This window comes from Anolis sagrei, chromosome 5 (assembly GCF_037176765.1).
Source record: "Anolis sagrei isolate rAnoSag1 chromosome 5, rAnoSag1.mat, whole genome shotgun sequence".
Classification (NCBI taxonomy): Eukaryota; Metazoa; Chordata; class Lepidosauria; order Squamata; family Dactyloidae; genus Anolis; species Anolis sagrei.
Genome location: NC_090025.1, coordinates 196010264 through 196032647, shown reverse-complemented (window position 1 = coordinate 196032647; position 22384 = coordinate 196010264). Strand labels below are relative to the sequence as shown.

Here is a 22384-nt window from a genome sequence, read left to right as displayed (position 1 = left end):
TTTGCAGAAGCATACATGAAGCTTGGCCTGTCACTGAACATCGAGAAAACCAAAGTGCTGTTCCAGCAGTCACCAGCCATCCCCTCCTCAATGCCAGAGATACAGCTTAATGGTGTCACATTAGAAAATGTTGACCATTTCCGCTCCCTTGGCAGCCACCTCTCCACCAAAGTCAACATCGACACCGAAATACAACACCGCCTGAGCTCTGCAAGTGAAGCATTTTCCTGAATGAAGCAGAGAGTGTTTGAGGACCGGGACATCCGTAGGGAGACCAAGGTGCTTGTTTATAGAGCTATTGTCCTCCCAACCCTGCTCTATGCCTGTGAAACATGGACTGTCTACAGACGTCGCATGCAACTCCTGGAACGATTCCATCAGCGCTGCCTCCGGAAAATCCTGAAAATCTCCTGGGAAGACAAGCGGACAAACGTCAGTGTGCTGGAAGAAGCAAAGACCACCAGCATTGAAGCGATGGTCCTCCAACATCAACTCCGCTGGACCGGCCACGCTGTCCGAATGCTTGACCACCGTCTCCCAAAGCAGTTGCTCTACTCTGAACTTAAGAACGGAAAACGGAACGTTGGTGGACAGGAAAAGAGATTGAAAGATGGGTTCAAAGCCAACCTTAAAAACTCTGGCATAGACACTGAGAACTGGGAAGCCCTGGCCCTTGAGCGCTCCAGCTGGAGGTCAGCTGTGACCAGCAGTGCTGCAGAATTTGAGGAGGCACGAGTGGAGGGTGAAAGAGAGAAACGTGCCAGGAGGAAGGCACATCAAGCCAACCCCAACCGGGACCGCCTTCCACCTGGAAACCAATGCCCTCACTGCGGAAGAAGATGCAGAGCAAGAATAGGGCTCCACAGCCACATACGGACCCACAAGGAAACCCATGATGGAAGACCATCTTACTCATCCAACGAGGGATCGCCTAAGTAAAGTAACTATATTGATAATTGCCTAATAGCTTAAACCAGGGGTCCCCAAACTAAGGCCCCTGGGCCAGATACGGCCCTCCAAGGTCATTTACCCGGCCCTCACTCAGGGTCAACCTAAGGTTGAAACAACTTGAAAGCACACAACAACAACAACAACAATCCTATCTCATCATCCAAAAGCAGGCCCACACTTCCCATTGAAATACTAATTATTAATTATTTTAATTACTGTATTGTTTTAAAGTGTTTTTTGCACTACAAATAAGATATGTGCAGTGTGCATAGGAATTGTGTCCAGAGGAGGGCGACTCAAATGATCAAGGGTCTGGAGAACAAGCCCTATGAGGAGCGGCTTAAGGAGCTGGGCATGTTTAGCCTGAAGAAGAGAAGGCTGAGAGGAGAATGTTTATCTGGTCAATAAACTCACGGATAAAGATCTCCTGTCTCTGGTGACTAATAGAGACCGAGGATACCAGAGATTTATTATTGGCTGTCCATTGAAAAGGGAAACAAGATCTGGGTAATTTCAAAGGGACCCCACCCCATATATATGAGTCTCCACATTCCATGCCCCTTGCTATGGGCACATGAGCTCTGTCCATCTCTCCAGACATCTGGAAGCTTGACCACCCCATTCGGATCCATAAGAAACCTATGCAAGTTGTAATGTATGCCAAGCACCAAGTGAAATTCTTCAGCTCAGGAACAAGTGTCCTTCTGGACATTCTCAGGGGTGCCCAAGAATGAAGGAGAGATCCTGGCCTGGTGCCCAGTTATAAATAAAATCCTGCTTTTTCCACTTCTGAAGACTCAGCGTTTTCCTTGAACCACTGTCCATTACATTTTGGGGGCTCATCCGGGATATGGTGTTAAACAGCACTAATTCTATAATGTAGACGTCTCCACAGAAGGGTATTTTCCAGGATATGAAGTGGTGTCAACAAGCACTGTGACAATGTGTAAGTTTTATTCTTTGGTTATGTGTAGTTTGGACAGTGGTTTAGGGATGGTAAGTATGGGAGATTATATTTTGTTAGAGATGGTGACTAGTGGCTTGAGCTGAGTTGCCATAGCAACGGGGCGGAGCCAACTATCACTTCACGGCGCAGCTTTTTGAAAGTGGCAGTCTGTGGCCGGTGAGCTGCAGGAAGGCACTGATTTCTCTAGTGGGAGAAACAGGGAATTAGTCAGTACGCCAGCGAGCTACTGAGTGAACTGAATCTTTTGGTGGAGATTCAGGGAATGTGTCTGTAGCCAGTGTGCTATAGGGAAAGACTGAATCTCTTGGTGGAGATTCAGGGGATCAATTGGTGACCAAGTGGTTGCAGAGAAGGACCCGGTACAGGGGGTTGTTGATTCTGAATTAAGAATCAAGGTTTGGCTGGGTTTAAGCCTGTTGTGCCAGCTGTGAAACCTTATGAAGTGTTTGCCTGAGTTTACTCATGAAACCTTTCCAATGTATCCATCAAGATTTGTGCCTCTTTGAAGAACAGTTATACATTGTTATACTCCTGTTAAAATAAACTTGTTACTGTTTTCCTCAAGCCTTGCCTGATACAGTTGCTCCTAAGTTGAACAGCCTACAGTAATAAAGTCAAGCCAAGAAAGTAAACGCTACGCTATCAAGTGAATAAAGCCTTCTGTAATTAACAGTCCCTTTATAAAATAGTTCCTAGGCTGATATTGATCGTTGCCCGGCTTCCCTCATAGATTAGGGAAGGCATGATCATCAAGTTTGCAGACGACACCAAATTGGGAGGGATAGCCAATAGTCCAGAGGACAGGAGCAGAATTCAAAACGATCTTGACAGATTAGAGAGATGGGCCAAAACTAACAAAATGAAGTTCAGCAGTGACAAATGCAAGATACTCCACTTTGGCAGAAAAAATGAAATGCAAAGATACAGAATGGGGGACAATGCCTGGCTCGAGAGCAGTGCGTGTGGAAAAGATCTTGGAGTCCTCGTGGACAACAAGTTAAACATGAGCCAGGAATGTGATGTGGCGGCAAAAAAAGCCAATGGGATTTTGGCCTGCATCAATAGGAGCATAGTGTCTAGATCTAAGGAAGTAATGCTACCCCTCTATTCTGCTTTGGTTAGACCACACCTGGAATATTGTGTCCAATTCTGGGCACCACAATTCAAGAGAGATATTGACAAGCTGGAATGTGTCCAGAGGAGGGCGACTAAAATGATCAAGGGTCTGGAGAACAAGCCCTATGAGGAGCGGCTTAGGGAACTGGGCATGTTTAACCTGAAGAAGAGAAGGCTGAGAGGAGATATGATAGCCATGTATAAATATGTGAGAGGAAGCCACAGGGAGGAGGGAGCAAGCTTGTTTTCTGCTTCCTTGGAGACTAGGACGCGGAACAATGGCTTCTAACTACAAGAGAGGAGATTCCATCTGAACATTAGGAAGAACTTCCTGACTGTGAGAGCCATTCAGCAGTGGAACTCTCTGCCCCGGAGTGTGGTGGAGGCTCCTTCTTTGGAAGCTTTTAAGCAGAGGCTGGATGGCCATTTGTCAGGGGTGATTTGAATGCAATATTCCTGCTTCTTGGCAGAATGGGGTTGGACTGGATGGCCCAGGAGGTCTCTTCCAACTCTTTGATTCTAGGATTCTATGATTCTATGATTAGGTGGCAGTGGGTGTTTTACCACTCGCACCTTCACATTTGGTGGCATTCGGTGGCATTAATACGGTCTTCTTTACAATTGGTGGCAGCAGTTTAACAACTCCTTCACAAGCACTAATTCTATAGTAGATATCTCCACAGAACGGTCTTTTCTGGCTCTGCTGCAATCCAACTCTCCCAGACAGGCTGCAAAGAATCCCAAAGCCACCTCCACACAAAACCCTACAAACCTTGTCCTGCGTCACTGCAATCCACCGTAAAGTAAGTGGGTTCGTTGGCCTTCAACCCTGTCTTCTCCACTCCAGGACCGTACACCTTGACCTTGTCTGGGTAACTCCCTTCACCCACCATGACCTGTCAGGAAGAAGGAAAGGAGAGAGATTCTTTCATTGAGCTGCGCAGGTGCATCTCGTTGGATGAGAAGAAGCATTGAGAGCAATTGGGTACAGAGGGAACGCTGTAGCACATGTCTGATGCCTTGTTTTCACCTGTTTCCTATATCTATGCCACTCAAGGTGTTTTGCTACCTGTCTGCATGGAGAGATCACTTCCTGCTTCTTCCCATAAAGTCTCTAATATGCCTTTAGCATCCTGAGGCTTCTCTGCCTCAATATAGACATAGACAACACAGAGTATTAAGGTCTCTTCTACCTAAGTTAGGTGACTTTCTTTTGTCTGACTACTCTCTAATACAAGAGGTATTACCTGCAACAATAAACGTAGGTTTTTACCCTTTTAAAAACCTTACTCGAGTATTATCCCGTGTGTTTTCTACCCTGTTTCCTCTGATAAGCTCATCTATAACACTGGACTCTGGTACAGATACCAAATATTCCTCCTACACATCTTCCCATGTGAACCCAGCACTGGGTTGGGTCTAATAACACGAACAACAACAATTCATTGATTACCTGTCTCTGGTCTACTGGTCTCACTGCAACAACAACAACAACAACAACAACAACAACAACAACAATGTATTAATTACTCTCCTATCCTTGTGGTTTATTGGCCCCATTGCAACAACAACAACAACAATAATTTAATTTTTAACCACCTCTTCTTGTGATTTGCTCGTTCCATTACAGCAGCAACAAAAACAACAATTTAATTAACACCCAGTACTCCTTTTTATTTACTGGCCCCATTGCAACAACAACAACAATAATTTAAACATTACCCACCTCTCCTTGTGTTTTACTGGTTCCATTACAGCAACAACAACAATGTATTTATTACCTGCCTCTTCTTGTGGTTTACTGGCCTCCATTGCAACAACAACAACAACAACAATGTATTTATTACCTGCTTCTCCTTGTGGTTTACTGGTCCCATTACAACAACAACAACAACAACAACAACAACAACAACAACAATGTATGTATGTATGTATGTATGTATTACCTGCCTCTTCTTGTGGTTTACTGGTCCCATTGCAACAACATCAACAACAACAACAATGTATGTATGTATGTATGTATGTATGTATGACCTGCCTCTTCTTGTGGTTTAATGGTCCCATTGCAACAACAACAACAACAATGTATGTATGTATGTATGTATGTATGTATTACCTGCCTCTTCTTGTGGTTTACTGGCCTCCATTGCAACAACAACAACAACAACAACAACAATGTATTTATCACCTGCCTCTTCTTGTGGTTTACTGGCCTCCATTGCAGCAACAACAACAACAACAATATATTTATCACCTGCCTCTTCTTGTAGTTTACTGGTCTCCATTGCAACAACAACAACAACAACGTATTTATTACCTGCCTCTCCTTGTAGTTTACTGGTCCCATTGCAACAACAACAACAACAACAACAATGCATTTATTACCTGCCTCTCCTTGTGGTTTACTGGCCCCATTGCAACAACAACAACAACAACAATGTATTTATTACCTTCCTCTCCTTGTGGTTTACTGACTTCCATTGCAACAACAACAACAACAACAATGTATTTATTACCCGCCTCTCCTTGTGGTTTACTGACTTCCATTGCAACAACAACAACAACAACAACAATGTATTTATTACCTGCCTCTCCTTGTGGTTTACTGGCCTCCATTGCAACAACAAGAACAATGTATGTATTACCTGCCTCTTCTTGTGGTTTACTGGCCTCCATGGCAGCAACAACAACAACAACAACATATTTATTACCTGCCTCTTCTTTTGGTTTACTGGTCCCATTGCAACAACAACAAAAATAATTTAATTATTACTCGCCTCTCCTTGTGTTTTACTGGTTCCATTACAGCAACAACAACAATGTATTTATTACCTGCCTCTCCTTGTGGTTTACTTGCTTCCATTGCAACAACAACAACAACAACAACAATGTATTTATTACCTGCCTCTTTTTGTTGTTTACTGGCCTCCATTACAACAACATCAACAACAACAACAACAACAATGTATTTATTACCTGCCTCTTCTTGTTGTTTACTGGCCTACATTACAACAACTACTACAACAACAACAACAACAACAATGTATTTATTACCTTCCTCTCCTTGTGGTTTACTGGCTTCCATTGCAACAACAACAACAACAACAACAATGTATTTATTACCTGCCTCTTCTTGTTGTTTACTGGCCTCCATTACAACAACAACAACAAAAACAACAACAATGTATTTATTACCTGCCTCTTTTTGTTGTTTACTGGCCTCCATTACAACAACATCAACAACAACAACAACAATGTATTTATTACCTGCCTCTTCTTGTTGTTTACTGGCTTCCATTGCAACAACAACAACAACAACAACAACAACAATGTATTTATTACCTGCCTCTTCTTGTTGTTTACTGGCCTCCATTACAACAACAACAACAACAACAACAACAATGTATTTATTACCTGCCTCTTCTTGTTGTTTACTGGCTTCCATTGCAACAACAACAACAACAACAACAACAACAATGTATTTATTACCTGCCTCTTTTTGTTGTTTACTGGCCTCCATTACAACAACATCAACAACAACAACAACAATGTATTTATTACCTGCCTCTTCTTGTTGTTTACTGGCTTCCATTGCAACAACAACAACAACAACAACAACAACAATGTATTTATTACCTGCCTCTTCTTGTTGTTTACTGGCCTCCATTACAACAACAACAACAAAAACAACAATGTATTTATTACCTTCCTCTTCTTGTGGTTTACTGGCCTCCATTGCAACAACAACAACAACAACAACAACAACAACAACAATGTATTTATTACCTGCCTCTTCTTGTGGTTTACTGGTCCCATTGCAACAACAACAACAACAACAACAACAACAACAACAACAACAATGTATGTATTACGTGCCTCTTCTTGTGGTTTACTGGCCTCCATTGCAGCAACAACAACAACAATGTATTTATTACCTGCTTCTCCTTGTGGTTTACTGGCCTCCATTGCAACAACAACAACAACAACAACAATGTATTTATTACCTGCCTCTTTTTGTTGTTTACTGGCCTCCATTACAACAACATCATCAACAACAACAACAACAATGTATTTATTACCTGCCTCTTCTTGTGGTTTACTCGCCTCCATTGCAACAACAACAACAACAACAACAACAATGTATTTATTACCTGCCTCTCCTAGTGGTTTACTGGCTTCCATTGCAACAACAACAATAACAATTTATTTATTACCTGCCTCTCCTTGTTGTTTACTGGCCTCCATTACAACAACAACAATAACAACAACAATAATAACAACAACAATGTATTTATTACCTGCCTCTTCTTGTGGTTTACTGGTCCCATTGCAACAACAACAACAACAACAACAATGTATTTATTACCTGCCTCTTCTTGTGAAACAACAACAAAAAATAATTTAATTATTACCCGCCTCTCCTTGTGTTTTACTGGTTCCATTGCAACAACAACAACAACAACAACAACAACAATGTATTTATTACCTGCCTCTCCTTGTGTTTTACTGGTTCCATTGCAACAACAACAACAACAACAACAACAACAATGTATTTATTACCTGCCTCTCCTTGTGGTTTACTGGCCTCCATTGCAACAACAACAAGTTATGGATTACACGCTTCTCACATTGCATGGAAAACCTAGTGTAAGCTTCTTCCTCTCCAAAAACAGCAGGGCTATTCTAACTTCCTCAAAGCCTTTCCTAGCCATGAATGGTCATTCTCACCTCAAATGGAACTGGGCTGGTGGACATTGGGGTCACTGGACTTTGCCACCATCCACATCCAGCCACTGATATTCAGCTCCAAAGGGGAGATAAGTCCCAGAAAAGGGCTCCTGGTCTACTCACCCGGAAGGGGCTCTTGGGGATGTTGACGCCCCCCCAGCTGATGATGATGGTGTGCTTGATGGGCTTGGTGGGGACGTAGACACAGGAGAAGGTGCCGTCTCCATTGTTCTTGACCTTGATGTTGATAGCAACGCCCTCCGCATCCTGAAAGGGAAGGTGATGTCAAACTGCATTAAACCTAGTGTAGATGCATCTATAGATTGAGAACTCTTGATTGCCTTACCCATTTTGTTGTGTAAAGGAAAATAAAATGTTAACCATAGACTTTGATAATTCACAAGCTTGATTACAGTGAAGAATTGTATGAATTGCACTAAGGATGAACTAAGGCTATTATATTATAATTGTTGGAGCTCAGCCTGTGATTGTGTTTAAGGATCGGGGTGCTTTAGATGTGGGGAGTGATGACAATGAGTTTCAAGATGGCAATGATACTGATGCAGAGAATGACCAGGAGATCCCTGTTCAAAGTGTAGTTTCTCATGAGAATGTCCCTGAAGGGTGTGGGGATGATGGTGTGCTCCCTGAATTGCTACCAGAGAATTCCTAGGATTTGGAGCTTGAAAACAGCTCGTCACCTTGCCCAGCTGCATAAATTAATGAGCAAAAAAGATAGACGGGAGGAGATTAGTCAAAACAGAAGAGCCGAACAGTGGCTTCGGCATTCTGCCAGGCTCAGAGAGAGAAAGATAAGAGACTTGCAGCTATAGCAAAACCAATTTCTGAGCGCTTGGGACATATCTTAACGAGGAGATAAAAGTCCCAAGTGCAGGATATGTAATCAGATGAAGCATCATTTGGAATCAAGTCAAGTTCCTATTCTTGTTTCTTGGAAGCTTTGCTTGGGAAAGATTCATGTTTAAAGTGCCTTTGTTTCATGGTTTTGATTCTTGGATTCTATGATTTTGTACTCAATTGCCTTGGATTCATGTTTCCTGGTTTCTTGAATTTTATTAGAGAAGTTTTTGCCTTTGTATTGTCGAAGGCTTTCATGGCTGGATTCACTAGGTTCTTGTAGGTTTTTTCGGGCTATAGGGCCATGTTCTAGAGGCATTTCTCCTGACGTTTCGCCTGCATCTATGGCAAGCATCCTCACTACCTCTGAGGATGCTTGCCACAGATGCAGGCGAAACGTCAGGAGAAATGCCTCTAGAACATGGCCCTATAGCCCGAAAAAACCTACAAGAACCTAGTTTTTGCCTTCGTTTTTCATGGACTTTGGTGGACTATTACCCTGGACGACTTTGCTCCAGCTTATCTTCATACCTAATTGGATTTACCTATTTCTTTAAAGTGCTTTTTACTTTACTGCTTTTTAATTATCTTCAATAAAGGGATTGTTTTCCTACTCAACTGCATGGTGTTTAAAGTCAGAGGGCTTTTCCTGGTCTGGAGTGCAACAATAATGAAACAAGAGCTTTATTATTCAAGATAATAACACCTACCTGGGCGTAGATCTTGAGCTCTGCCTTCCCTGCTCCTCTGGCATCGATGGTGAATTCAGCCGGTTTGTTCACAATGCAGCCAACCGGTTCCAGACCAGGTCCAAAAGCTTTCACCTGAGAGAGACATAGAATTGCCGAATCTCAGAGTTAGAAGGGGCCCCCAAAGACCATCTAGCGGCAGCAATCGGGGGGGGGGGAGGACTGCGGAGATAGGATGCAGCTATGATCAGCTGCATAAAAAGATCCTCATCAGAGATGGCTCTTTGCGAGGAGAAAAGTATCTATCATACTAGGTTGTGGATGCTACCTATTTTTCCTCCAGGATGGAGGTTAGTGTTATCCTGACCTGTAGCCTGGAATCTTGTGATGTACCTTGATGTAATCTTGTTGTGGACTCTATTGCTCTTGTATCTCGTCATGGACCTTGGTGTACTTTGAATCCCTGGACTCTTGAACAACTGGCCTGGTTTTGACTTATGGATTTTGGACTTCCCTTGGACTTTGGATTATCTGACTTGACCTTTGGAACTTTAACTATGGTTTGTACTTCTGAAACCTTACACACTTACTAAGTGAACTCTCGGCATTTGACTCTTGGACTGCAAAACTATTAATTGTTTGGTGGAGCTATATGCCAGGAACAAAACCATTCCTAAGACATGTTCCTGGTAGCATGGGTAACTGAGGCATCACTCAGTACCTAGGGAGGCCTGACCAGAACAACAGATGCAATGTCTGCATGGCATGGCAAAGAGATAAAATGCCTGATCATGTGCTTCATCTCTGTCATGTATCATGTTCTGCAGTTGGTGGTGGTTGGTGGTGGCAGGCCTAGTAGTTGGTAATGGAAGGGTTAATGTAAGTCTTTGTTCCAAAGGGTTGAGTATTCTGTAAGTAAGAGTTCATGGGTGAAAGCAATTAAGGGTGGAGGTATGCAAGAGATAGGCTGCAGCTGGATGTTTCTAGAGATAAGGAGCTAGCTTTGGGACTGATTTGTCTTATTTTGGTGGTAGATGCTGCTGGTTTTCCCCCAGGTTTGTGGATTTTCAGTGTCCTGACCTGTCTCCTGAACCTTTGGAATCCTGGAACCTTGAATCTTTGGACTGGCTTTTGACTATGGTGTAGACTCTTGATCCCTGGACATTGTTTATTGAACTCTCAGTGTTTGACCACTGGACTGGACCTTTTGACTACAGAGTTATCTTGAACCTGCAACAGTGTTTGCTCTTTTTGTTTTATAGTCTGTGGCTGAGTGCAATCTTTATGTTTTATATTTTGGACTATTAAAACAGCCAGAAAGTAAGTGCTGTTTTAATTGTATTTTCGAAGGCTTTCATGGACGGAATCACTGGGTTGTTGTAGGTTTTTTTGGGCTATATGGCCATGGTCTAGAGGCATTCATAGAATCATAGAATCATAGAATCCTAGAATCAAAGAGTTGGAAGAGACCTCATGGGCCATCCAGTCCAACCCCATTCTGCCAAGAAGCAGGAATATTGCATTCAAATCACCCCTGACAAATGGCCATCCAGCCATTTGTCCAGGAAAATGCCTCTAGACCTCTAGTTAGGAGAGAATGCCTCTAGACCATGGCCATATAGCCTGAAAAAACCTACAACAACCTGCTGTTTTAATTAAATTGTTTAACACAAACTGGGAGTTTGGTTCAGCTCTGCCTAAATATTGGCAGAGCCCTGGCAATGTGACAATCTCTCTCTTCTGTGGTGACAGTCTGAGTGTGAGTAAGTGTAAATAATTTAGAACAATAATAAACAGTAAACTACCAAGGGCTTTTGGCAGAGATAAAGAGTTTCAGTGTGTTTGATTTAAGAAGCACAGAGGCAGGGGAAGAGCAGAGCGGCATCGCTGCTTCAAAAGTATATGTCTCAGATCCAACTGTTCAGGATCTGGAGACTGCTGATTCTAGAGGGCAGGGAGAACCCAAGTTTGGGGGGGGGGTGACACAAATCTTGGCTACTGTTTATTCTTGCTCATGAGCCAACTTTGTAGTACTCTCGCTGTTAATGAGACTTTGCTTTGTAACTTCAGTTCTGGGCTATCTTTGTTGTTGGGGTTCAGCCTGATCCTGATCTGTGTGAACTGGATTCTCTGATAGTTTTTCCAACTGAGCAAGCTCTCCCTGACCCTGACAGTGTGGAATCTGTTCTTGATGCTGAGGTCAGCGGGGATGAAAATGAAACTCAACAGCTGGAGGAAAATGTTTTGGAAGCTAGCCGTGATATTGCTAGCCGTGATATCTCTCCACCTGGGGTTTTTAATGAGGACCGAAGAGAACAGATAGTTAGAGACAGAAATGTTTCACAGTTTCTACGAAGGTCACATCGTTTACAGGAGAGACAGGCCCAGGCTTCAAAGTCAAGGGGCGTTTCAAAGAATATCTTCTTTGGTTTAAGGGGCCGCCTGCCGGGTGTCTCTTTAGATCAAGCAACGTTTGGGACTGTGGCTGTGCCTTGGCAGAATTCCTGTGTTCCATGGCCGGTAATCCCAGAGGCTTCTAGTTTTCAAGTTCATGGTTAGCGAGAGGCTAACAGGTTCCTGGTTCTTGTATTGTGGCTTTTGGAATTTTGCTCAAGTTCAGAGATTTTCCTGACTGCTGTGTTTCTATTGTGGCTTTTTGACTTTGCATTTACCTTTCTTTTGTAACCAATTTTTGATCAATAAACAAGGATTGCTTTTCCTACAGTCCAGTGTGGTGGATTTAATCTTATGGTCTCGCTTCTTGAATTGGGATGCAACATTTGTGTTTTAAAGTCAGACCTTAAAGTAACCAAGTGCTTAAGTTATTGCTTTAAGTAAAACAGTTTCGACAAGCCAGTTGCTGCTTTGGTTAACCTCTGCCTGCATGCCAGCAGAGCCCTGGATCCTACCTTCTCTGGGAAGTACTCGTTTGTGGCTGGCAAGATGTGGGCAATGAAGGGACTGTCCTTGATGTCCTCGTCATCACAGATTACGTGCACGGCATACTCTCCCGGCTCTGTGGGCCAGTATCGCACGTCACAGGAGCCGTCCCCCTTGTCGTCGCATTCAATTTTGGCCTGGGACGGACCCTCAATGGAGAAGCCTGCAGGGAGAAAAGAGAGGATATGCTGCTTAAGCCATGGGCAGCAGAAGCAACACCCCCTGAAAACATCATCTTGGGAATATGGCCTGGAAAACTACAAAAGGAGGTGAAGAATTCATGAACTGCTGACATGCCCAGAGACAATGTTTAACTCTTAGGTTGAAAACAACATGTTTACATAGTCAAAGACAATGACTCTTAAAGTTAAGGAAGTAAACATCAGTTGTTGTTGTTGGGCTTGGCCTCATGTAAGCCGCCCTGAGTCCCCTTGGAGAGATGGTGGCGGGGAATAAATGAAGTATTATTATTATTATTATTATTATTATTATTATGGAAGAAAAGCCAATAAATGTTTGGGAACTGATGGAATCAGCAAGCTTTTGTTGGGAAAACAACCCGTTTGGAACACTTTGAAACAACAACAGCAAAAGCTATGCTATATGAGAGACCTTTTTACTATCCAAAAGTATGGCAGACAGGAAATGTTTGTACACACACCTCTTTCTCCAAGGGATGGAGGAAGATGGTGCATTCACAGAATTTGCAGGGAAAGCAATCTGGCCTGTGTTGAGTTCTCTTATCCAGGAGAAGCAAGAATGGTAATATATGTATGATGAATGAATGAATGAATGTATATATCGAATAATAGAATCATAGAATCATAGAGTTGGAAGAGACCTCTTGGGCCATCCAGTCCAACCCCATTCTGCCAAGAAGCAGGAATATTGCATTTAAATCACCCCTGACAGATGGCCATCCAACTGTTTAAAAGCTTCCAAAGAAGGGGCCTCCACCACACTCTGGGGCAGAGAGTTCCACTGCTGAACGGCTTCTCACAGTCAGGAAGTTCTTCCTCATGTTCAGATGGAATCTCCTCTCTTGTAGTTTGAAGCCATTGTTCCATTGCGTCCTAGTCTCCAGAGAAGCAGAAAACAAGTTCGCTCCCTCCTCCCTGTGAGTTCCTCTCACATATTTATATATCGCTATCATGTCTCCTCTCAGCCTTCTCTTCTTCAGGCTAAATTCACATATGTGTGTGAACTCTGAGTAAAAAATGTAATATCCTCTTTGCTTGTGTACCCAATGTAGTTATATATTCTTTCTCTGCAAAGTGCCTGATATACTTACCCAAGGTGCCCACTTCCGTGCCAATGGCTTCCACCACGAAGTCGGCCGACTTGCCCACCATGCCAGTCTCCAAGCCAGGCCCCCAAGCCCTGACCTTTTGCAGTCCAGCTTCTGGTCCGACTTGCACCTCGAAGGGACTAAACACAAAGAGAGGCAAAAGGTGAGAATGAGCTTGGTAACAACAGCACCGTTCACAAACACAAATTCCTTTTGCAATTATCCTCTGAACAAGGTCTGCTTTTAACATTCCAAACATTGTAATGCCGTGCCAAACCAACTCAGGCATAACCAGCCTTAAGTTCCTAGAGTAAAAAAGAGACTTTCAATTTGTGAACAATGATAATAAAGCAGGCATGGGCAAACTTGGGCCCTCTGGGTGTTTTGGACTTCAGCTCCCACCATTCCTAACAGCTGTGCTCTTACCTCCTTGGGATGGCATGTCCACCCCACGTAATGGACACCACGTATTTCCCGGGAACGACTGGGTAGTAATCACATTCGAACACTCCGTCGCCAACGTCCCGAACCTTCACTGGCTCCTCAATGCCTTCTGTGAAGAATTAGCAAGAGACACAAAGAGAACAGTGAAATGTTTGCACATGCATGGAGCAAGATTAGTTCATTCTCGTACTGAATTCCATTGTTCCTTTTGACCGCCTCCATGCTCTTGTGGAGCCAACCCTCCACTTTTCATTCTGCTCTCCATTTTGGAATTCATGAATGTAATAATAACAAAACACATAGGGATACCAAGGTGCTTGTTGATAAAGCCATTGTCCTCCCAACCCTGCTATATGCCTGAGAAACATGGACTGTCTACCGACATCAATATTGACACTGAAATGCAACATTGCCTGAGCTCTGCGAGTGCAGCATTCTTCCAAATGAAGCAGAGAGTGTCTGAGGACCGGGACATCCATAGGGAGACCAAGGGGCTTGTTGATAAAGCCATTGTCCTCCCAACCCTGCTATATGCCTGCGAGACGTGGACTGTCTACAGATGTCACATGCAACTCCTGGAACAATTCCATCAGTGCTGCCTCTGAAAAATCCTGCAAATCTCTTGGGAAGACAGGCGGGGAAATGTCAGCATGCTGGAAGAAGCAAAGACCACCAGCATTGAAGCAATGCTCCTCCGCCATCAACTCCGCTGGACCGCCCATGTTGTCTGGATTCCCGACCACCGTCTCCCAAAGCAGTTGCTCTACTCCGAACTCATGAATGGAAAATGGAATGTGGAGGACAGGAAAAGTGATTTAAAAATGGGTTTAAAGCCAACCTTAAAAACTGTGGCATAGACATCGAGAACTGGGAAGCCCTGTCCCTTGAGCGCTCTAGCTGGAGGTCAGCTGTGACCAGCAGTGCTGTAGAACTTGAAGAGGCATGAATGGAGGGAGAAAGGGAGAAACATGCCAAGATGAAGGCGCGTCAAGCCAAGCCTGACCGAGACCGCCTTCCACCTAGCAACAGATGTCCTCACTGTGGGAGAACATGCAGATCAAGCCAGACGAAGCAATGTTGGAAATGAGTCAAAGCATCGTCCCAGGTCCCTGGAAGCATTGCCTTGGATAGATATCTGTGTTAAGTGCCTTGTTTGATTCATGGTCAAGTTTTGGGGTTTTACCTTGGAAGTTTCAGTATTTGTTGTCATAAACTCTGATGGACTAATTTCCTGGACTTCCCCAGAACTTACTTGGTCCCTTGACCACCACCTTGAGCTCTCCGGTGCCGGCTCCCTTGGTGTACACCTTGAAGTCAGCCACCTCCTTCACGCGCACACCCTTTGGCTGAAGTCCCCGTCCCATGGCCCGGCACGCGTTGGGGTTGCAAGCTGGAGAGAGGAGAGAAAAGGCAGGATTGAGCATCAAGGCAAGGTTCGGTCACAGCTGTGGCCCCGTGCATCTGACCTCCAGGAACCCAGAAGGACATGTCTTGGCAAAAGAGCTTGGATGGAGGAATCATGAGGCACCAAATGCTAGGCCAGGACGAACTTGAGCATTGCAATGGGGTTGTAGGTTGGACACGCTCTGCAAGGACCTTTGCACACAGAGTCTGGTCTATTTGAGCATCTTTGCAAAAATGCAAAACATTCATGCACCATTTCTGTTTGGCAAGCACAGTCACACACATGAATCACACCAGATACCATTCTAAATATTTGCAATACCAACATATTTCCAGAAAAGACTCCATTCCGCTAGTGTCTCAAGTCAAGAATTCCTTACACATATTCCATGTATTTATTATCCACGATTCATGCAACGTATCACGTCCTTAAAGTGCCTTGTTCAACAAAATTGCAAACTCAACTGGAGAATGAAAACGAATCCAAAACAATGCAATACAACATGAGCAAAAACTAATCTCAAGTCCAGTATAGTAGACTCTTGTTTAACTGGAATTTGCTTTTGATTGCTGCATTTCAATATTAATACCAAATCAGGGCAGAGTCTATTGTATGTACAATGGAAATTGGAAGAGCCATATTGAGGCAGCCAAACTAGCTGCATGGAGGTCAGTGAACTCAGTCCTAGCCTTCGGAAAAACAAAGGGAGGGCCCTTGGTATGTCCCACAGCAAAGATTTTTTCTGCTAAAATTTTACCCCAACTATTATATGGAGCTGAAATTTGGGGACAGGGCAATACAAAACAGGTTGAATGTCTTCAGAATAAGTTTGCAAGAGCTCTGTTAGCCCTTCCCCCTGGGACTCCAGCTGCCTTGTTAAGGCTGGAATTGGATCTTCCCTCACTTAAGGCCAGAATGCATAAGCTTAACATCTTATATGGGAAGAGGCTCCTGGGAATGGAGGACGAGAGTATCACAAAGCAATGCATGATGGAGCAGTATAAGCAGGGAGGATGGGCACAATACTGGCAAGCCTTGCTCCTTCAGTACTTTGATGGGTCAACAAATACCCTAATCCATCTGGACAAGAAGGCGATTAGAGACAAAATCTTGGAGAGGGATGCAGCTGACAACTTGCAGATTAGCAAACTGCAAGGTTTCTCTACCTGGTATCCTCGGCTAAAAAGTTACCAATATCGTCAACAATATCTTCAAGACTTAACGTCAGCGGTCCTGAGGAAAGCATTGACAGCCCTGTGATTCCAAACAATGCCATCAAACTGGCTAGAGGGAAGATACAGAGGGATCCCCCATGCCCAACGACTTTGCATTTGTGGCACAGGGGAAAGAGAAGACCTAACACACTATTTGCTACGTTGCCCCTTGTACACTGACCCTAGGAAAAATCTCCTAGGACCACTCTTGGAAGAAAGGGCATCATGGCAACAATCTGCGGTGATCTGCGACTTGCTAGCAGATCATTCTAAAAATATAACACTAAAGGTTGCCACATTCGCAATCGCAGCCCAAAAGATCAGAGCCAAAGTAGCAAAATCCATACTGGGGGTCAGAAATGGAAACGATTTGGAATGACACAAAGCAAACACTGTTATTGCCATGTTTCTGCTCTCATAATTTTAAAGAACTTGTTTTAGTTTTAATTCTTGTTACGTTTTAAGGTTTATATTGGAAAGTGTTTATAAAGTTAGTATTTTACTGATGTCATAGCCTATGGCTAGTACAATAAACAATTCATTCATACTATTGTATGTAAACGCTGAGCCATTCTACTTGTCCAGAATTTGGACAGGTTCCCAGAATATTTATCAACTATAGTTTGGAATATTGTTCTAGTTTCTAGTAGTTGCCTATCAGAGCTGAGAGAATTGGTTTGAATGGACCAAAGGGTCCGACTCAATAGAAGGAGAACTTCCCATGTTCTCCTTCCAGCCATGACTTTGCAGATCCGGACTGTTTCCAAGCACCTGTTTCAAAGCCCAGCTCCATTTTGACCAAGGGCAACACTGGGAAAACAGCGTGGGATTTTGAATCCAATTACATGAGAGATTGCGGGGAGATTAGGCTTGGTCGCTGCTAAAAGGTGCTCAGATGAAGCCCCTGGCTTTGAAAACCAGCCTGACTTGTTATTCCTAGGATTACGGGATCCTAGGGTTGGAAGAGACCCCCAAAGGGCATCTAGTCCAACCTTCTTTAAGACAGGAATAAACACAATCATTCAATCTTAGAATACTGTCCCACTCTTCACATGTTAAGAAACCTGTTAAGAAATGGCAGAAGCACCAACTATAGAAGATCAGACAGAGAAGAGGAAGAGTAGGATGAGGAAGAAGATCAGGAGGAGGAGGAGGAGGAGGAGGAGGAGGGGAGAGGAAGAAGATTAGGAAAGAAAAGAGGAAGAGGAAGAATAAGAGGAGGAGGAGAGGAGGAAGAGGAGTAAAAGGAGGAGGGGGAGAGAAAGAAGATTAGGAAGGAGAAAAGGAGGAGGAGGAGGAAGAAGAAGAGGAGGAGGAGAAGGAGGAAAAAGATTAGGAAGGAGAAGAGGAAGAAGAAGAAGAGAAAGAGGGAGAGGAAGAAGATTAGGAAGGAGAAGAGGAAGAAGAGGAGGAGGAAGAGGAGTAAAAGGAGGAGGGGGAGAGGAAAAAGATTATGAAGGGGAAGAGGAAGAAGAGGAGGAAGAAGAAGAGGCAGGAGAAGAGGAAAAGGAGGAAAAGGAGGAGAGAGAGGAAGAAGATTAGGAAGGAGAAGAGGAAGAGGAAAAGGAGGAGGAGGGAGAGGAGGGAGAGGGGAGAAAGGAAGAAGAGGAGGAGGGAGAGGAAGAAGATTAGGAAGAAGGAAAGGAAGAGGAGGATGAAGAGGAAGGAGAAGAGGAAGAGGAAAAGGAGGAGGAGGGAGAGGAAGAAGATTAGGAAAGAGAAGAGGAAGAGGAAGATGAGGAGGAGGAGGAGGAAAAGGAGGGAGAAGAGGAATAAGAGGAGGAGGAGGAGGAGGAGGAAGAGGGGAGAGGAAGAAGAGGAAGAAGAAGAAGATGGGGAGGAGAAAGAAGAGGAAGAAGAGGAAGAAAGGAGGAGAAGGAGGAGGAAGAAGACGCTTGAGAAGAGGAAGAAAAGGAAGAGGAAGAAGTAGTGGGAACTACCGGAAGTGGACAACTTCACCATTTTGTTGGAGGATCAGTCACTGGGCACATTCATAGAAGAATGGAAACCTTTATTTCCATACTTTATTTACAAGTTTGGAAATCTAAACTGTTGGGATATTCATTTCTTAATGTAAAAAGAAGCCGAACTGAACTACTTTTTGGCTATCAGGTGGGAAAAAATATTAAATTTTAACGAAACCGACAAAAGAGAAACAGGAAGCCCTCTTTTAAAACTAATTTATGCATTTATGTTTGTATTTGGGAGTAGAGCTTATGCTGGTATGGGAAATTGTGCATTTAGTTAGGTTATTACTATTCGATTGTGTTTGTGTTTATATACACATATATATAAGTATTGTCTTCTTCATTTCTGCTTAAATTTGAATTTAAAGATGGAAATAAATAACGCCCCACAAGCACTTCATTCCCTCTGTTTCCCATCCGGCATGCGATACCTTTTCAAAGCATGATTGTAGTGACAGATGCAGATATGAATGCAGATGAAAGAAGAAAATTAGTGGTTTTAGTCATCCTGAACAAAGGAGAGAGGGAGAGTCAAGGGAACAGGGCATGCTTTTGCATTGTGGTTGGACTGGATGGCCTTTGGGGGAACCTTCTAGTTCTGAGATTCCATGAAATGCATTCCTAGATCTGCATTAGGATATTCATTAGGATAAAAGGTGCAGAATCTGTATGCTTGCAATATGTTCCAAAAGTCCGCTGCTTTGCAATGAGGATAATCCTCCTCTCCTTCTCTCTAAGCAATCTAGACTCAAGTTGCTCTTACTTTACTGTCAGTGTTAGCAGAGAAAGGGAGATTGGCATGAAATTGGTAGGAAACCTGCAAGGTGCCGATGAAACATAAACGAATGTCAAGATTCGGGTCCCGTCTCTAAGATATGTATCTCACTGCGTATATGAAAGTATTCCAAAATCTGGAAAAATCCGAAAGAAGGAACACTTCTTTCGTGGAACAATGGCTTCAAACTACAAGAGAGGAGATTCCATCTGAACATTAGGAAGAACTTCCTGACTGTGAGAGCCGTTCAGCAGTGGAACTCTCTGCCCCGGAGTGTGGTGGAGGCTCCTTCTTTGGAAGCTTTTAAGCAGAGGCTGGATGGCCATCTGTCAGGGGTGATTTGAATGCAATATTCCTGCTTCTTGGCAGGGGGTTGGACTAGATGGCCCATGAGGTCTCTTCCAACTCTTTGATTCTATGATTCTATGATTCTATGATTCTGGTCCTCTAGCAATTTGGATAAGAGACACTCAACCTGTGCAGGTACAACTGCACTAGGAGCACCAATTTTGCATTTAATGTTTGTTATAGTCCTAAGTTTTAGGGACTCTGCAGATAGGTGGCTTCTTTTGGCTGCAATCATAGGGCAAGCCACCTGTCAATTATAGTTAGGTTCCCTGGTCCCGCCCCCTTTTTGGATTTTAGAGGGAATAGGAGCCATTTTGAGTTCAGTCCACACAGAGAAGCCTTTCACACAGGACATAAAACCAAGAGCTCCTGTAGAAAGCTTCGTCTTCAACAGCTTGGCCGGGGAGAAAGGGCTCTACAGCTTGGCTGGGGTTATACAGCCCACAGCTTGGCCGAGGATCATACAGCCTTACAACTCCTTTGCTGAGGGACTTCAACCAGCCATCACCGAAACCTGAACTCCTTTTCCCCTGGAAGTCTACAAAGCTCTGCTTGGTAAGGGTCACTCGCGGAAGCCAGATGCAGTTGGTATCGGGTGTAGGGCTCCACGCCATCAGAGGCAAAGACAGACTGCCCAGATTAGAAGTTAAGGATTTTCCCATTAGTTAATGTACAGTTTATGAAGATAGTGCCTGTTCCCTGTGGACAAGATTGAGAGAGAGCCAATAGACTGTTGAGAAAGCTTTAAAGTACCTGTTTGTTTTCATCAATAATAAAGAACTTTGTTGAAACTTGAAGCAATCTAAAGACTCTGTTTTAAGGAAATCCAAGGGCCTTTAATTTGAGGCAGCCCCGGCGTCCCGTTGGGCACACAGAATTTATGTCCTGTCTACAGTCTTATGCACAGGCCCAGCGTGCGACAGCACACAACCTGCTGTCCCAGGTGGCAATGCATCTCAAAGTGACACATGATGCGCTGCAAGTGCAACCAAGACTCTGATGCACGGAAAGAATGGGATTCTCCATGCCATGCACCACACAGAATTCCAAGGAAAGGAGCATTGCAATTACCCTGACAACACAGCTTGGGGAAGTTACTTTCAGAAGACTACTGATCCTCAAATTCCTTTGTCATACTGGCTGAGGAACACTAGGGATAAGTAACTTTTCCAAGCTCTCAGACTGGCCATCCTGCTAGCCTGAATTCCTCATTTTCTTTTCTTTTGCTCAGTTGATCTTGCAATTTTCACTGCAAAAGTCAGCTAACTGATTGTGGTTTTTTGCAAGAGTTGAGCTTGCTGCATGGATCAAAAACATGCCCTGCAGAACCTGCAGTGGTTTTATGTCTGACTGGGACAACACTTCACAACATTCACACTTGCACAATCGTGCAGGTGTACCATCCCCAACCATAGACCAGGAGCAACAGGAACACATACAGGAGAACCATAGGCTCTTGGACGAATCTCAATGGATTGTCCTTGACGAATGCACCGGGGATGTCGAGGAGAAGGACAACACTTTACACCTACACAATTCACACCAGGAAGAAGATTACACCTGAGCTGCTGGGTCAAATCTCTGGAAGGATCTAGCTCTTTTGGTGAAAACATGTGAATTGCTCCTGCCATAATAAAACCATTTTAAGGCAGGAGCAAAGTGAGCAAAAAAGAAAGACTTCTCTTGGCATTTTCTAGATCCTCCAGTACAATGTTTGCTACAAGTTGTTATTGTTGTTGTTGTTGTTGTTATTCTGTTTTTCTCTCTTAAATGAGACGCAAAGCAACTCACAACATTAAAAACAATACACCATAAAATATCACCGGAGGACCTAGAAAATGACTAGAGAAGTGATCTTTGCTATTTTTACTTCTATTTGCATTTATTTTCACCCAGTGCCCCTAAAGTTTGCAAAAGTATAGGGAGTAGGGGTGCCAAGGTAAGACAAGTCCAGGACCTGATGTTTCAGGGCAAAAACTTGCAAAGTAAGGTCAAACCATACTTTTTGTGACATATCCTCCAATTGTCCCATTTTGGCAAAGGCAAATTAAGCCTCTGCCAGCCTGCAATGTGTCCTCACTAGGCATTTCTAAGTCAGGGGTGTCTAACTTAGTATCACCAAGGGTATTGCGGTTGCCTTGAATGAGCCATTGAATCTGTGTCCCCAAGTGTTATTGAATGACAGCTCCCATCACTTTGTGCTACCTGTCCTGCGGACTGGGGATGATGGGAATGGCAACCTAGCAGCCCTTGTGGCTCCGAGGTTGGGGAAAGGTGAAAGGGCATTCAAACATCAAGCATCCTATCCACAAGCTTTCTATTTCAACTCAAAACCATGCTCTCCAAACTCAACTGAACAAAGTATAGCCTTCCATATGTTCCTGTGTTCCAACTCTCGTCGGCTCTAATTCATGATATCTAATGAAGAGGAAGACAGGAACTCAAGGAAAGCCACATCAGGACCGGATTCGACCCATAGGCCTTGCATTCGACACATGCATCCCAAGTTCTGTCATGCGCTCTTGCTCAGAGAAGCGCTACGAGGTTGGCAATGATTGGAACAGAGCATCTGAAGTTGTGCAAATTCAATGTGTTGTCCAAGGCTTTCATGGTCAGAAGCACTAGTTTGCTGTGAGTTTTCCGGACTGCATGGCCATGTTCCAGCAGCATTCTCTCCTGACGTTTCACCTGCAT

At 43.8% G+C, this 22384-nt stretch overlaps 1 protein-coding gene across 9 annotated transcripts in view; it reads right to left on the bottom strand.

Annotated features, from left to right (window-relative positions):
• Positions 1-22384, bottom strand: part of FLNC (filamin C) — a 162794-nt gene that overhangs the window by 63631 nt on the left and 76779 nt on the right. For all 9 annotated transcript variants that reach the window (XM_067469388.1, XM_067469389.1, XM_067469385.1 and 6 more), the window contains 7 exons: positions 15234-15371; positions 13964-14090; positions 13541-13677; positions 12219-12412; positions 9331-9444; positions 7886-8029; positions 3807-3930 (listed from right to left, as the gene is read on the bottom strand). In XM_067469388.1, coding sequence (XP_067325489.1) covers positions 3807-3930; positions 7886-8029; positions 9331-9444; positions 12219-12412; positions 13541-13677; positions 13964-14090; positions 15234-15371 — 978 coding nt within the window. The remainder of the gene's footprint in view (positions 1-3806; positions 3931-7885; positions 8030-9330; positions 9445-12218; positions 12413-13540; positions 13678-13963; positions 14091-15233; positions 15372-22384) is intronic.